We start from the raw sequence: 17,367 nt of genomic DNA on the forward strand, positions 1-17,367 counted from the left end.
CCCACCAAAACAACATACACAAGGAGTGAGAGAAAGTCCCATGCAGGGGAAGAAAACCAACCAAAAAAAAAAAACACAGTAAACAAAAATTAAAGCAAAACCTACGAGCAAATAACAGATCTACACCCGGCTCTAAGTTCAGCCGCCTAAAAACGCCGATCAAGACCCTCACTGCTGCCATGTCGAGGGCGGCCGAGAGACAGCAAAGACCACGAAACGGAACCTTGATCAGCACAGCAACCACACCACACCGTACAACAACAACAACACCAACACCAACTACTATCTCCTTCCCAAGAAACGCGACTACGTTTGGTTTGAGTTTAGTGATTCAATCCTTTCTTTTTGCACACAGTCCTTAATTATTACTTTCTCAATTCTAATTTTTTAGTCATTTTTAGAGTCCGTGCCACTTTTCAATTAATTAAGATTGAAGATATTTAATGTATTCGGAGACGTTTAAGTGTTATAGTGCACTAACCAAGCCCTGCTTGAGGTCTTTTTTTGGCAAAATCCAAATAATCTCTTTTGACGTAATACAAATTAGATCATTCGTACCAAGAATGAAGTTAACCGCCTATGGATGGACACTTGATCTAACAACAAAATTCTTTTTATTTAAGAATTTGCGTGTTGATAGACAGCTTTCCTTAACCCGATTGAGCCAAAAATTTACGAAAATTCTTATGATTAAAGAAGGAAAAAAAAATGAACGGTTTAGATCGGGAAAGGTTGCATCGTGATCAATGTCCATCGGAACAAATATTTCCTTTCTTGAAATTTGTGTAAACGGGAAAAAAAAAGTTGATATTCGCCGACCAAATGTAATTTTAGTCGGCAAATATTACCTATTCCCTACTAAATTATTTAGTCGGGAAATGTTTTTCATTTGTTGATTTTGTAAATTAGAAAAAAAAATTGATATTCGCTGACAAAATGTAATTTTAGTCGGCAAATATTACTATTCCCTATTAAATTATTTAGTCGGAAAATGTTTTTCATTTATTGTTTTTTCAAATTAGGGGAAAATTTATATTTGCCGACTAAATTTATTTTTTGGTCGGTAAACATTATTATTTCCCGACTAAATAATTTTAGTCGGTGACTGTCCAACAATGGGCGACTAAATTTATTTTAGTCGGGAATTTTAGTTGACAATGGTGTAATTTCTTGTAGTGTATTGTAGAGCTTGTTTAAGAGAGCATTAAAAAAATATTTATCTTTTATCGAACATCGATATATAGTATATAGTTATGTTAACGGCAAAAAATATTTTAAAAATAAGACTTGTTTCAATACATGTCCATATCGATGATTAATTTGGAATTACGTCAATATTAATCCCAATTCAAAATGCAGATCGAGTACTACAAAACAAAACCACACACCCACCTTTACATCTTGCGTCTAAAGTGGCCTTATTTGGATGGGCATTAATTTCTCTCGATGCTTATAAATGCATTTATGTGGGTTGCGGATCATTTGTGATTAATGGAGGAGGCCATGAGTAGTGAACAATCTGCACAGAGTGAGCTGGTAGGAGGATTAGCGATATCCCAACTAGTCGGAAGAGAAGATCATGACCGTGATCGTGGTGGTGCTGAAGAAACTGGCCTGAAAAGGAGGTTGTGGGTCGAAACAAAGAAGCTGTGGCACCTAGTTGGTCCAACCATCCTCAGCCGCATTTGCACTGCAACGTTTGCCGTCGTCACCCAAGCCTTTGCTGGCCACCTTGGCGATGTCGAGCTTGCTTCCATCTCCATCGTCAACACCGTTATTCTTGGCTTCTGTTTCGGACTCGTGGTATTTTTTATTTAACACACTCATTAACATTAGCTAGCGTACGTGAAACACACATATATATACACACACAATACATGACTACTTGATCCAATTAGCTAGGCAGCATAAAGAAGGTTGCTAAGTGTTGTTTCCCCCCTCCCTTTGATAGCCATATGTTAGTGGGTTGCTAGCTTTTTCTCCCTTATCTTTTCTTGGAGGCAAGTGCAGAGCCCAGGGTTGTAGATACCGTAAAAGGCGGAGATTTTAAAAGAATTTTTCCCTCAATTAAACAAAATTTAATTAAGGAAATGCAAAAAGTAAAGAAAGTTTCTATAGGGTGCAACATTCCACCACTTCGCCTAGCAGCACCGACGCTTGTATTGCTCTCCCACAACCCGGTTTTCCCGGTTTAGGCCAAACTCCTTGTCTATGAATAGAAACTTTTTGGAAATCTCGCCACGTTCTATCCAGTAGAAGATGAACATCCGCAAATAATGCGGAAAATACGGAAAATTCTTTGTTACAATTCATAATAGATTGGGTACGTGATCATTTTTTCGAATCTTAAATTAAATAAGTGAAATAGAGAAAGCTTTCTCGGTACGTCCCGTTTTAGCACAAATCCAGTACCTTTGACCTCCATTTCCGTTTCGTCCAACTTTTCGGCTGATCTCGAACAATTCCGGCAGATCGGGAGAATCTTGGCCGAGATGACAATACCGCTGATTTCGTCCGGCAAATTTCACCGCCTAATCTCTGCTATTTTACTTCCCAAACTGAGCCTCAACGACACTTGTACGCACTGGTGTAGCCCCAAATCCTTGAGATCTGCGTATCCGGCGAACATCATCAAGTCTCTGGCGACCTCGTGTACTCTCCGGTGACCTCGTCTCGTCTCCATCTTCAGATCGTAGTCGCTGGAAAACTTCCAACATCACCGTGTATGGAGGTCAATGTTCCACTGTGCATTTTGTGAGAAGTTAATGCTAGAGAAGAGGAAAGTAAGAGAGGAGAAAGACAGTCAAAGGGAGCCTGGCAACCGTGCAAAATTTGGACGGCTGTGATCTTCTTGAATAAAGGATGGTCGATTATAATGAGCGTGATATCTATATAATATGACAGAGAGGTTTTTGAATCCCTAAAATTCTTTCTATATTTTGGATCCTACGATCGGTACACATTTTTTCTACGGTTGAGGTCTACAGGTAGATGGCTAATGATATATTTAAAAAGGATGGTACAAATATTAAATGGTCTTTTTAATTACCCGAAATCACAGAAGGATTGAAATAATATATTTGAAAAATATGTTGACATTTATAGTGCAAATAAGATCAAATGTTTCTTTTTTTCTTTTTAATCATAAAGATCAATTAGTGCAATCATACCATCTTATACCTTCTATAATACCTTGGTTCCAAATCGAAAATTTGGAAATAAGATTAATCTTTGCTACTTCAAAGATTTAAATTTTGATTATACTTTCTATTTAGAAGGTCCCCGTTTTTTCGGGTAGTTTGTCACAGGCATACATTTGTTTTCCAACTTTTGAAAGACCATTTTCGATAGTGAAGTAAGTTTGATTTCTTGAATTCAAGAGATTCAAACAGCGAAGGATTTTTTCAGTTCTCACGCAAGTCTGATTTTTTTCTTGAACGATTAATTTTTACTCATATTAGGTTTCTTTTGCCGAAAATTGAGAGTTTCTTGAATGATTTTTTCAGTTCTCATGCAAGGGATTCAAACATCGAAGGATTTTTTTTAGTTCTCATGCAAGGTTCGATTTTTTCCTTGAATGATTTTTACTCATATTGGGTTTCTTTCGCCAAAATTAAATTGGGAGAAAAATATGAGTGTGAGATAATAGTTTTGTTTTAAACAACCTTGGGTCTTTGTTGTTTTCTTCTACCTTCTTCTTACTTTCTAAAATTTGTAGGGAAAATCAGCAAAAATATATTTAGTGAAATTCTGCATCGATCTTAAATTCGAGGTACTACTAATGTTTTTTTTTTTTTTTTGATTGGAGGGTTTTTTTTTAATCTTTGTTTTGGTATGTCAGTTTTCTTCGCAATCGTGGCACAAGATATATCCACTTTATACTCCATCTGAACCATCCCCATATCATATAGAAGTTCTGTGTTTTTTCTGATTTTCTCTACCTTATATTTCTACCAAAAAATTTCATTATGGGTTGGTTATTTCTACTTATTTTGTTTGATTCCGGGTAGTTGTTGTTTGAGCTATTGTTATTCATGGCTATTTTGAGCATGCATTCCCCTACCCCCAATTCTGCTTTGAAAAGGAAGTTTTTTTCTTAGTCTGTTATGAATCCGACTGGTTTTTTGAAAAACGATTGAGCTAACCGAACCAAACCATTCCAAGCACACACCGAACTGAACCTTCACTTTCACAGAACAGTCGGTGCAGATGCATGAGTTTCAAAAACCGACTTGAACGGTTTGGTGCGAAAAGTGGGGAAAAAACCCGACCAGTTCCGAACCGATTTTATCGCAAGTCGTAAGACATGGGTTTTGTTGGGCTTGCGAAGACTTAGTTTTGGACATAGATCGTCTACCCAAATAATTTCCACACAGATATGTATTGAGATTGGAAATCTTTCATTTTTCAATGTCTATTGCCTCTATATATGGGAGGAATTTTGGAGCCTAGGATTGGTATACATTTTTTCAATGGCTAAGATCTACGGACAGTATAACTAGTGACCTATTTGGAAATAATTGTACAAATATTTATCACACTTCTAATTTCCCGAAATCACGGAGAACATTCAAATGATATATTTGGAAACGAGTTTATAACTTCTATATGCAGATTTATACCTTCTATAATGCCACAAACGTGGTCTAGGATAATCCGAAACATGGTCTACTTTCCATTTTGCATTTGAAGAGTTACGAGTTATGAATTGACAGATTTAAAGATTTCGGCCTTCTATTCATACTTTCCTTTTTGCATTTGTTTATACCTTCCATAAGGAATTATTGTCGAGATTTTGGGATAAGAATTAAAGGAAACCTCTTATTGTTTGTCTTCTGCTTGATTTCAACCTCTGATTTTGAACCATAAGACCATTGCAGACATTATCGAGACACAAATGGTGAGGGTTCCAGGTCCAGACACAATTGCACTCCTCGGATTTCAAACTTTTGAAGTTGGACCATTTTCAGAATTTGAATACACGTTACACACAATAATTCTTTTAGTCGTGTTAAAAAACGTGTTGTGCCGTGCCTGAACATGGGTAATTTCTATCTGGGACACCTAATAAGGAGCAATGGTTTTTGAATTCAATACATAACCAACGGTCCAAATTTATCCCCCTCCTTACATAACCAACGGTTTTTGAATCCAATACATAACCAAACGAAGGGGATATCTAGAGCTGGGCAACAGACACGAGACACGATAACACAACACGAACCGGACACAAAGTTAGCGGGTTAGGGTTGAACATTTCTGACACGAAACACGAAAATGACACGACTCGAGAACACGAATTCTAAATGGGTCGGGTTCGAGTTGAACACGCTAGACATGAAATTGACACGACCAACACGGTTACAAATCTGTGTCACCCATTTTCACGAACATATATACATAATATATGGTATATCTGCAATTCTATATAGAGTTAGGCAACAGACACGATAACACGACACGAACCGGACACGAAGTTAACGGGTTAAGGTTGAGCATTTCTGACACGAAACACGAAAATGACACGACTCGAGAAACACGAATTCTAAATGGGTTGGGTTAGGGTTGGGTGATTTGTGACATGAACCCGACTGACACGATATGAACACGACTCGACACGACTTGTTACCCAGGTCTAGGGATATCTACTCTTCATTCTACATTCCTTTTAAATTTTACACGTTTTCTTGATATGGGACAAAACTAAACATATCCCCTTCCTTTTTGAATTGTTACAAAATGGAAAAAGATATTCTAATTGATTATCCAAATAAAAGAGAAAATTAATGTGTGCAATTTTGAAAAGGTAATGTTAAAATGACGCTCCATACAAATTGGCATTTGCAAGTATAGGATCGAAGAGGATTCTAAAAGACTACAAATGTTGTCCACTTATCTTAAATTATGCTCCTAATTAGGAAATGTTTTGAATCGAGCAATGTGTATGTAGTTGTCAAGAACTCCATTTGCGAGTGATTTTTGCCTCCTTAATTTCTGCTCAATATGACAATATCACCAACCCTCTCATATTCTCTTTTCTATAATACTCAAACAAACAACAAAATTAAAAATAAAAACTTCAAATTATATTCTTCATTTAGACATGAACATGAACACCGACATTAATGAGAGAAGAAGGATATGCTATGTTGAGTTTTTTTTGCTTTTGTGTTAAAGTGGTTAGAGGGATGAAAATGAATAATTTTTCGACCATCGATTCGAAGCCGTGCCTTCAGGCACGGGCATGTGCTAGTATCTCTACATTATTACGGGGTTTGCACATATTTTATGTTCCCTTTAAAAAACATGTTTTTATTGCTAAAAATTGTGAAATTTAAACAATTATTGCACTCTAATTTTCCTTGGGTAGAATAATGTTGGATTATGTAAATGAAATTTTAGTGTAGAAGTATAATTCCACTAGCGATAAATTCGAAACGGTAACCGATAAGACACCGGTACCGGTACGGTAATAAATTCGAAATAGTAACTGATAAGACACTGGTATCGGTACGTACTGTACCGGTACCATGTCCTATACGGTATTCAGAACCTTGGTAGAGCCCTTTTTGTTATTTCTTCTTCTGTCCCAATTTGTTTGTCTAATCTTGAAAATTCAACTTTTTTAGAGAATACAATAATTACACCTAAAATGATTCAACTTTCCACATTTATCCTTAACCTTTTCAAAAAAGTTACTTTATTCCACTAAAGAAGGGCAAAAAGGAAAAATCAATTTAATTAGAAGTCAAATGGACAAGAAATCTTACAAGAAAACTTAAATTTCTTCATTTTGTTAGGATCGATTTTGTAGGAAAGTGTCTCTGTCAATGAGAGAGTTGAAGCTGTTTGTCCAACAACTTTTTTGATAACTAAAAATACACAAAATTATGGAAAAGTTAAATATTTTTTTTCATCATCTTCGTGCAACTGAACAAGGCCTACTGAACCATTTTTTAGTCCTGAGAAAATAGACTTTATGTCTGTACAAATCTTTTGTGTCATTTACTCTCTCTCTCTCTCTCTCTCTAAAACTATGTTTGGTCATGCAGACAGGGATGTCAAGTGCATTGGATACATTATGTGGGCAGGCTTTCGGGGCTAAGAGCTACCACATGTTGGGAATACACCTGCAACGATCATGCATTGTGCTTCTCTTATGCTGTTGCCTCTTATTGCCTGTCTACATTTTCACAACCCCGGTTCTGAAGCTGTTGGGCCAACCCCACGACGTGGCCGTCCAAAGTGGGCTCGTGGCCGTATGGTCCATACCACAGCACATGAGCTTCGCGTTCGTGTTGCCAGCCTTCAAGTTCTTGCAGGCCCAGCTGAAGCCCGGGGTCTTCGCATGGGTCTCGATGGGGACCCTCGGGGTTCACGTGGCTATTAGTTGGCTGTTTATGTACAAGTTTCGGTTCGGGGTGGTGGGGATTGCGGTTGCCTTGGATGTTTCGTGGTGGATTATGGTGGTGGGCATGTTTGGCTACGTTCTCTGCGGCGGTTGTCCGGAGACTTGGACAGGGTTTTCAGTGAATGCCTTTTCCGGATTGTGGGACTTTTTCAAACTCTCTGCGGCTTCTGGTGTCATGATTTGGTATGATGCACTCTCTCCTTCTCTGCACGTTTTTGTTAAGTATTACAACTCTCAGGGGAAACAAGAAAAGATGCTTAAAAGGGACTATATGGATGATAAAAAATTCACTTATTAGTTAGAGTTTGCTGTAATCATCAGTACGTCATGCTAAAATCTTGTTAATGAACATTACTTGATATTTTCGATGAGCTCTAAAAGGTGAACATTTTGATCACTAATGCCAGTATGAAAAGCACCCACAAAACCAAAGCATATGATGCCTTGCTTTTGGATAATTTAGCCAAGTCTCTCCCACAAAGGCACTGTATTGTGTCACAATCCAAACCTAGGATTCGGGCTCAAAATTAGGAAAGCTGCAGCCACAAAATGGATTTGGATTAGGTACTTTCTCTTTTTAAAATTCAAACCGTCCAAAACACGTTTAGACAGTGAGATTGAGAGCGGTCGGAGAGTGGTGAATGTTGAGTGGTGGGGGTAGACTTAATGATTGTATTATTGACTCATGCTATTGATCTGGAAATTATTCTGCAGCTTGGAGAATTGGTATTATAGAATATTAGTCCTGATGACTGGAAATTTAAAGAACTCCACATTAGCTTTGGATGCCCTACTGGTGTGGTAAGTAATCTCATACGTCTTCCTCGATCTATTGGTGAGTATCGATTAACTTAAAATATTTCCATTACTTCAAATTCAGAATTTAATTACTACTTGCGTGACAATATTAATTAAATTCTCCAGCTAGTGTTTTACTCCTATTTAATTTAATTTGCTCTATGAAAACGTTTTTGGCAGCATGAATGTGAATGCCTGGGAAATGATGATTCCTATTTCTTTCTTCGCAGCAATCGGGTATTAAATCTAATCTAATCTAATCTATTTTTACCAAATGCTGATCTTTGATCTCACCCTTTGTCTTTTGTTCCTTCCATTTCGTTGCTAATGCTATTATTATCCCATGGAGCACCATGTTTTTTGATAACTTATATTGTTTTTAGACCAGCTTATGCGCATCGACTAAATTCGGGATCCAATATTCCACCGCCCACTCGAGGAAAATCCTATTAAAGCTGGAACAAAGCTCTATATAGATTGACCCATATGAACTGATAGCACTTGAGAGGTTTTGAACCCGAAACCTTAAAACCTTGACCACTTGCTAGGCTAACCCCTTGAGATTAGCATGTAGCACCATGTTAGTGTCTATTATTGTTCAAATTAAAAGCTCACCAATCGAGAAAACTAATAGAATATACAATTGGGGGTATGATTTTACACTTCCCATTCATTTTAAAAAAAAAACCCTCTTTTTTCGTGTGATCACTTAACCCCAAAAGTACTATCCCTTTCAGTTGATCTTTCCAGATCTTCTTTCACACAAGGATGTTGATTTTGGCGCTTCACTTTTGTACGTAGGGTCTCCACTTTAACCGTGAAATTACTAGTAACTTCATGTACGAAGTAGATTGCCTACGTACAAAAGTGAAGCGCAAAAATAAATTTCCTTCACACAAATGCAAAAATCATTTTGTGAATCTGCTTATTTTGTTAGAATCATTCTTTAAGAATATGTTTTAGAACATGCATGTGTAATTTTACACTCAATATATAAAGTGGTGAACAGAGTAAGAGTTGCGAACGAGCTAGGAGCAGGAAATGGAAAGGGAGCAAAATTTGCAACAAAGGTGTCCGTGGGGCAATCCCTCTCAATTGGCATACTCTTCTCTCTCCTCATTATACTCTTCAATCACAAGCTTGCGATGATCTTCTCGTCTAGTCACGATGTCATCCAAGCAGTTGGCAAGCTTTCTTACCTCTTGGCCTTGACCATCCTTTTCAACAGTGTTCAACCCGTTTTATCTGGTATAATAATAATTACTGAACAATATATAAATTCGACTTTTTCTACGGTCTATACCTTTTTTTTTAAATGAAAGAATAAAAAAGTTTGATTTTCTAGGAAATTTTTAAGTAATTAACTAGTGTGAAATATTCAATTGACAGGGGTAGCCGTGGGTTCTGGTTGGCAATCATGGGTGGCTTATATAAATATAGGCTGCTACTACCTTATTGGAATCCCCGTTGGACTTCTTCTTGGGAGAGTCTTTAACTTTGGTGTTAAGGTATGTTGGGGCCGTTTTAATTTGATTCTTAACTCTACCAACACTGACGGTACTGGCATTACCTATTCTCCACCGACGGCCACGCAAAGGGTTTTGCACGGGGAATCCGAGCCGATCAGTAATAAATAAATAAAAAAACCGAGTGGACTTGTGAAAAATCAGCTCAATCCAATATGTATAGGTGCTCGATTCAATCTTTCTATTTTTCATTCAGATTACAGGATCCTGCAATCTTCTCACTCGGTTTTTTTTAAAACTTATTGAATGACTCAGATTTTTCGTGCCAGATCTGGATTGGGCCTCCCGTGGCCGTTGGTGGAGAATCGATAACGCCACCATCGGTGGCCGTAGCTTTTTCGTAACTTAAATTAGCATTTCGTTGGATGTATTGTAAAGTACAATTATGAGTCATTAGCAATTGGGTAAGAGACCTAAGAAGGACCTTAGGTAAGGGGTGTTGGATTTTTTAAAAACATTGGGTAGACGAAATTATACACAGTTCAAAAGTTTTTCAAAACTTGGCTATCAAAATTCAAAAGAAATTTTGTTTTGGTAGGATAATCGCCCAACCTCACCCGTCCTTGATTACATATTTCTGAAAGCAAAATGCCATGTATAACTAGTACCATTTATTTGCTTGTCTTTTACTATTGTATCCACGATTGACTCTCCTCTATAAAAATATTTTGAGTGACTGAAATCAAAAGATACATATCTTGCAGTTAGAAATTTATGATGTATCAAATTGTGGGAAGAATTTATGACATGCGCGATATTTTTCTGATGATAATGGAAGTTGAACCCTGGCAGAATGGCGCTGACTCGTCCGCAATTCACACCAAGAAACTAGTTGGTGTTTATACCATCTAGTGACTACCATCACACTATGAGAAAAATCTTTTATTTATTTATTTTTTAAGTGTGGAAAGACTGGAAACCCATTTTATATTCTTTTTTTTTTTTTCAATCGTCATACATCAGCGGGGGTTAGTGGGGGGTGTTAGAGTTAGCACGGAGTCCAGAAGCTATCCATAGCTTGGGACCCCAAGGGTGTTGCTCCAACAGGAGTCGAACCCAGGACCTCCCTCATAAGGGAGAGATGACATACCAACTGCACTAGGCAGTGATTGTCAACCCATTTTATATTCACTCTCATGGATTTCAATCCTAGTGAAAAACCTCTTTTGCCAGTGTCGATTTTTTTAAATAAAATAAGTCGAAACAACTTTTGTGAAATTATTGGAAAATGTTGTCTAAAGGTTTTTGATAATTCAAATGTCTGGACTAATTTAGAGACACCTAGCTAAAATGTTGTCAAAAGTTCCTAAAACTACGCTTACAGTATTTCTTTTATTTATTTGTCATGGTCGCAAGTTTCATCATTCAACAGTAATACTAGAAACCAGCCATGATTAGCTCAGTTGATCACTCTTGTACACTTTTAAGCGGGAGGTCAGATATCAATCCTTACTAAAAGCAAGGATTGATAGAGAGTACTAGAGTTTGTGTGTTGCATTACCACCAATATTGTTTTAAATTGGGCGCCCATTGACTGTACGGTGATTATTCATAATGACTTTTATGCCATTGGCTAAATTAACACAGGGTATTTGGGGTGGTATGATTTTTGGGACCGCTGTGCAAACAACAATATTGGCCATCATAACAATATTGTGCGATTGGGAGAAAGAGGTAACAAATCTATCGAATTTTTGGTAGCTTCTTGACAACTATAGGATGTTGCCTATCAATGAAGGATAGCGATTTTGATTTGCACTCTCCTCATTTATATATCCACATCATTTTTTTTGTCTTTGATGTGGATTTACTATGTACCCTTTCATTAATTAACACAGATTTTTTCCTCATGAAAAGTAGCATAGTAAATTTACATGAAAACAGGACGTCTAGATGAAATGAAAAATGTGAAAATCAACTCACATATACGTAGTGATGTGGATTTACTATGTACCCTTTCGTGTATGAATTTGCAGGCACAAAAAGCTGTTTTGCGGGTGAAGCATTTGTCGAGTCCTAATCCAGATGATGATCAATTAATTAATGGGTGAAAATTAACAACTACTACCACATTGTCCTCCTGAAAACAATTTTGTACTATTTTTATGGGGGAATTGCTGTTCAGTGGGGGTTGGAGCAATTTATTCCCAATTCATGAGACACTTTTTGGGAATTGTCCAGACATGGGAAGGAAAAGAATAAATCCCAATACATGGTGTTGAAGACAAAAACACCCCTCTCTATTATAACACACATTCAGAGAGCAATATTATATGATTGAAAGAGCAATATAATTTAATTGAAGGTGCAATATTATGTGATTAAAAGAGCAGTGAACTTCCACCGATACCTTATACAGGACGCCGTTTCGGATTTTTTTTTTTTTGGTGTTGAAACATTTGGTTTTATCCTTCTCTTAGGACTCTTCAACGAGAGCCCTAGAGCTAAAAATTAATTATGATCTTTTAGAATAAAATGATTAGAAAAATAAGATCTTTGCACCGGTTCAAACAGATTGAAAATCGGAACATTTAATTTTTTCATTTGGTTTTATGGTTCTCTTAGGGTTTTTCAACGAGAGCCCTAGAGTTAAAAATTAATTATGATCCTTTAAGATAAAAAAAAATAAGATTTTTGCATCGGTTCAAAATGATTGAAAAATTGGAACACGTAATTTTTTTCATTTGGTTTTATGGTTCTCTTAGGGCTCTTCAATCAGAGCCCTAGAGCTAAAAATTAATTATGATTCTTTAAGATAAAATGATAAGAAAAATAAGATTTTTGCACTAGTTCAAAATGATTGAAAAATTGGAAAACTTAATTTTTTTCATTTGGTTTTATGATTCTCTTAGGACTCTTTAACGAGAGCCCTAGAGTTAAAAATTAATTATAATCCTTTAAGATAAAATGATTAAAAAAATAAATCCAATTTTTTCTTAAATGATCGTAATTAATTTTTATCTCCAGGGCTCTCGTTGAAAAGCCCTAAGAGAAGCATAATAAACCAAATGAAAAAATTAAGTGTTCCAATTTTCAATCTGTTTGAACCGGTGCAAAGATATTATTTTTCTGATAATTTTATCAAAAAAGATCATAATTAATTTTTAACTCTAGAGCTATCATTGAAGAGCCCTAAGAGAAGGATAAAATTAAATATTTCAACACACAAAAAAAACAAAAAAAAAACAATCAAAACCCAGATTCAATTTAGGTCTATAAAAGGGGCAAATTAGATTCATAGAATGAGCAACTTAGATCCAAACTCAGATTCAACTACAAATCGACTCAGGATCTCATACAAGATGCAACTTAGGTCCATAGAAGGGGCAACATGGATTTATAAAAGGGGCAATTTATGTCCATAGAAGAGGCAACGTAGGTCCAAACCTACATTCAACTACAAATCGACTCATGATCTCATACAAGGTGCAACTTAGATTCATAAAAGGAGCAACATAGGTTTATAGAATGGGTAACTTAGGTTCATAGAAGGGCAATTTAGGTCCAAACCCAGAATCAACTACAAATTGACTCCATGTATGGGGAATTTTTTTTTCTCAGTTTCATGTATGAGAAATTTTGTTTTTTCCATTTCATGTATGGGCAATTCCACAAAAACTTGAGGGCGTAATAGTCATTTTAGGTGGCTCTTTCCATGTTTTGGCAATTTCTTTCTTCCTTTTCATATTTAGATGAATTTAGAAAAAAATGGTCCATGAGTTGGGCATTATTTGCCCCTCCTACCACTGTCCTGTAATTCCCCCTATTTTAATTGGATTTGTAGCTGCGTACGTAGGGCCAGGCCTTAAAGGGGCTTAATTATTGCATTGTAGATTGAATAAAATTTAGAGAACTCAACAAGATTTTAATGGAACTTGGAATAAAATCCAGCAAGCCTATTTAATAATATTTGAAAATAAATACTCCATTTGAACCTGGCGTGGAATAAAATCTTGCAGGCCTCTTTAGTTAATTCTTGCTGCATAATAGTACTAAACATTTCAAATGGTTGCAAGTTGGTGCCATTTAGTCATAGCTATGGCGCACAATATATAATGGGATTTCGGAAGTTAAAATAAGTGATTCATATTAAACTGTGGGCTTTTTTTCAAAAAAATAGAACAAAATATCAACCATGTTGGATCTAGAATGTAAACTTTTTTTTTTTCTCGGCAAAAGGAACTTTTATTAATCTCAAAGGGGTACATCGAAGATAAAGCAAAAATTATAAAGAGCTATAAGCAAAGAAAATATCCAACCAGAGTTGGATAAAACACCTCTTTTATCCAATCTACACCTTCACTTTTCGAATCCCATCCAGGTAACCCTTTGAAATGCTCCATTGTGTTTATCTTGATATTGAACTTAGCCTTCATCCACATAGCTACTCTAGTTTTAACTAAATCTACCACTTCTAAAGGCTGATATGTTGCCCCATTAAAGATATACCCATTCCTTAATAACCAGATGGACCAGAGCTAGCGTTGCAAAAAAACATACTTCCCATATATCTTTCTCCAAGTTTCGAAACCTACTCCCAAATCATTACAGTGCTAACTCTGCTAAGGAGGATGGACAAACCCACTGGATGTTCCACCAAGCCAATATTTCTGACCACACCACCCACGAGAAACGACAGTGAAGGAGCAAATGTTGAGGTGTTTCCACATGCATGTCACACAAGGGGCACGCGCCCCGGAAGTTTTCCAATTTTGTTATTTTGAAATATCGGGTGCGGCCCTCTTTGAAAAGCGCGGCGAAACGCCTCGATTCAGAGTCGCCACTCGGATTTTAGCGGTGAGAGCACCCAAGGAACCGAACTCGAAAACGTTTTGCTACGTTTGCTTGATTTGAAAAGGCTTTGTAGACTGGACCGTCATTACCTTCGATATCTGAGGTTCGGGAGCCAGGTTACGAGAGGGGAAGGGTTTTATGGCATCCCTCTCGCCCAATCCGGAGATCGGTCTATACTCGGGCATTGCACAAAACGTTTTGCATTTTTCTCTCTTTTGATCATTTTTAGCCAGTTAGGGCGGGGGAGCAGTTAACGGGGATTAAAACTGTAACAACTTGCAGTTATGTGACAAAATGCTTTATGGATGATTTGCTTGCAATGATAAATATAGATTGAGAACAAGCACTGAGCAACCCGAATAAATTGGAGTACGCTGCCCTGAAGGGTCGTGAGCAGGATCTACACCAGCATGCACTGGCCAAGCCATTGCATGCTGGAATGACTTGCGCACGCCATCAACAAACTGGCGTACTCCACTTGTTTGGTTTCTCAGTCTTTGTTTGCAATCCTCTGGGCTCTGGAAAGGGACCAGCGCACACCCAGGACAAACCACGCAATTAATAAAGCAAAATATATACAGTTACAGACAAATGAAAATGGCTTCAAGCCACGAAAAGCAGCAGAATACCCCAAAAATAGTGTGGGGACAGTAAATAGGCCAAGATTAAGCTAGGATGAAGGGCCAGCCACTGGACCCTAGGATAAGCTGCCGTACGCCAGTCGTGGGATGCCGTACGCATGTTTAACCCTAAATCAGTGTTTGGCTTTGCATCATCTGGGCTCTGGAACATGACCAGAAGGAATCCAGAGGCCTTTTGAAACATATGAAGAAGTAAGCAGCAACTACTACAGCTAAGCAACTCTAGATACAGAAAGCAGTAAACTGGTTATTATCATGCTTAGGTGATTGACAGAAAGATATGATAACATAAATGACGATCCATGATCCCCACGCCAGTAGTGCTCGTACTGCCATAACTGGCGTACGGCACAGAGATACTGGCGCGCGCCATGTCTTGTCTCATACGACTATTGTATTTCACCAGTTTAAGGCCAGGACTAGTATTGCTTACTAGCCTGGGCCTTACTGGTTCCCCTCAGGGGCCGAAAACAGAAAGGAACACAAAGGTGGTATACCTTTTTGTATTGAGGTTTGAAGGTGGTATTGAGCTTAAGGCTTGAAGATGGAGGCTTAGAAGGTGACTGTATATCAGTAGGAGTGTATGGAAGTGGGTTGCTTTCCTTTCTCTTTCAATGGAAGAAGAGAGATAGAGAGCAAGAAGAGAGCAAAAGAAGGCCTTTTTCTTCTTAATATGTCTAACCCCTTGCAAATGAATGCAAGGGGGGTATTTATAGAAGAGAGATAGACTGAGATCAGTCTGGACTAAGGCCTGTTTGGCTGGCTTGGGTCAAGAAGGGAGCCTCCCATGCATTAAATGCATGGGACTTGCCTTGATGGGGGGTGTAGGAGAGAGAGGGAACGCCTCTGCCGAGAGTAATCATCAGGGATACTGTGGCCGACGTCAGGGTGGCCACCAAAGTCTCGTCCATGTGGCTGAATAAAGTTGATTTGACTGGAATTGACTGGCGTGCGCCACATATGGACAGGCGTGCGCCAGTAAAAGCTGAGTCAACGGTTGATGACCGACACATGGCAGATGACTGGCGTACGTCATCAAGGTACTGGCGTAAGCCAGTTGGGTTTTGCTGGGGCCGTTTGGCTCTGGTTTGAAGGGTTTGAAAGGGGTTTTGAAAGGGGTTAGGAATGCTCAAAGCTCAAACACACCATCGTCCTCAGACTGTTCTCGACTATAATCATCATTGGGGAAATAAAAGATAGGAAAATAACGTTATCTGGACAGTCCAGAATGGGGTGTCTACACACCCTGCCAATTGAATCTCAGAATTAAATTTCTATCGAAAAGAATCGACCTTGTGGCAACCTTATCTTGAATGGCCATCCAAGAGAAAATTTCCACTTTAGGGGGACTCAAATTCTTCCACAATGAACCGAGTAAAGTGTTCCGTGGTTGTGACTGGGCTTCCCACTGCCTATAGACCAATTTTATAGAAAAAACTTTGTCGGTTGTCCAAATCCACTGTAACAAATCAGGCTTTGAAGGATTTAAAGTCACACCAACCAGTCTTTGTTTCAAGGACTCATATTGTTGAGAATCCCGAACCCTTAGTGTGCCCCGAAACAGCAAATGGCACTCACCATTGCCCCCCAAACCATAGAACCTACTCAGATTCTCATCCTGCTGCATTGATCGCCTATACAGCCTTGGAAATTCATCTTTAAGCGCTATAGTACCCAACCATGTGTGCTCCCAGAATAGAGTATCTCGACTGGAGTTTAACTGCACCTTGAACCCCTCCCCGAATAGAAAATCCAAGTGCTGAATCAACATTGCCAAGTGAACAAATGTCCCTCCATACATTAGATATTGACCCAGAATGAGGCGAACACGGGAACCAACTCTTCCGGTCTAAATTATATTTTCCTTTGATAACCTTTACCCATAGAGAGTTTTTATCGCTGCTGAATCTCCACCACCACTTAGCAAGGAGAGCCAGGTTTTGTTGCAACAATCGCTTGACCCCTAGACCCCCATTCTCCTTTTTCATAGTGATCCTCTCCCAATTGACCATGTGCATTTTCTTCTTATCCGGTGTATCACCCCAAAAAAATTGCCTTTGTAATTTCTCAAGCGATTTGGCTACTTCCATGGGTATTTTGAATAGGGACATCAAATAAATCGGCAAGGTGCTAGAATTGTGATTGATCAAAGTCAACCTGCCCCTGGTAGATATAGTTCTCGTTTTCCATACACATA

The 17,367-nt window shown here is 38.0% G+C and overlaps 1 protein-coding gene across 1 annotated transcript; it reads left to right on the forward strand.

Moving 5' to 3' along the window:
• Positions 1-1,380: 1,380 nt before the first annotated feature.
• On the forward strand, positions 1,381-11,966 carry LOC131316781 (protein DETOXIFICATION 27-like). The gene is made up of 8 exons (XM_058346232.1): positions 1,381-1,803; positions 7,053-7,594; positions 8,126-8,212; positions 8,390-8,446; positions 9,219-9,457; positions 9,599-9,717; positions 11,323-11,409; positions 11,712-11,966. The coding sequence occupies exons 1-8, from the start codon at positions 1,492-1,494 to the stop codon at positions 11,784-11,786; spliced, it is 1,518 nt and encodes a 505-aa protein (XP_058202215.1). The 5' UTR covers positions 1,381-1,491; the 3' UTR covers positions 11,787-11,966.
• Positions 11,967-17,367: the final 5,401 nt, after the last annotated feature.

The sequence above is a fragment of the Rhododendron vialii genome, chromosome 1a, assembly GCF_030253575.1.
Source record: "Rhododendron vialii isolate Sample 1 chromosome 1a, ASM3025357v1".
Taxonomy (NCBI): domain Eukaryota; kingdom Viridiplantae; phylum Streptophyta; class Magnoliopsida; order Ericales; family Ericaceae; genus Rhododendron; species Rhododendron vialii.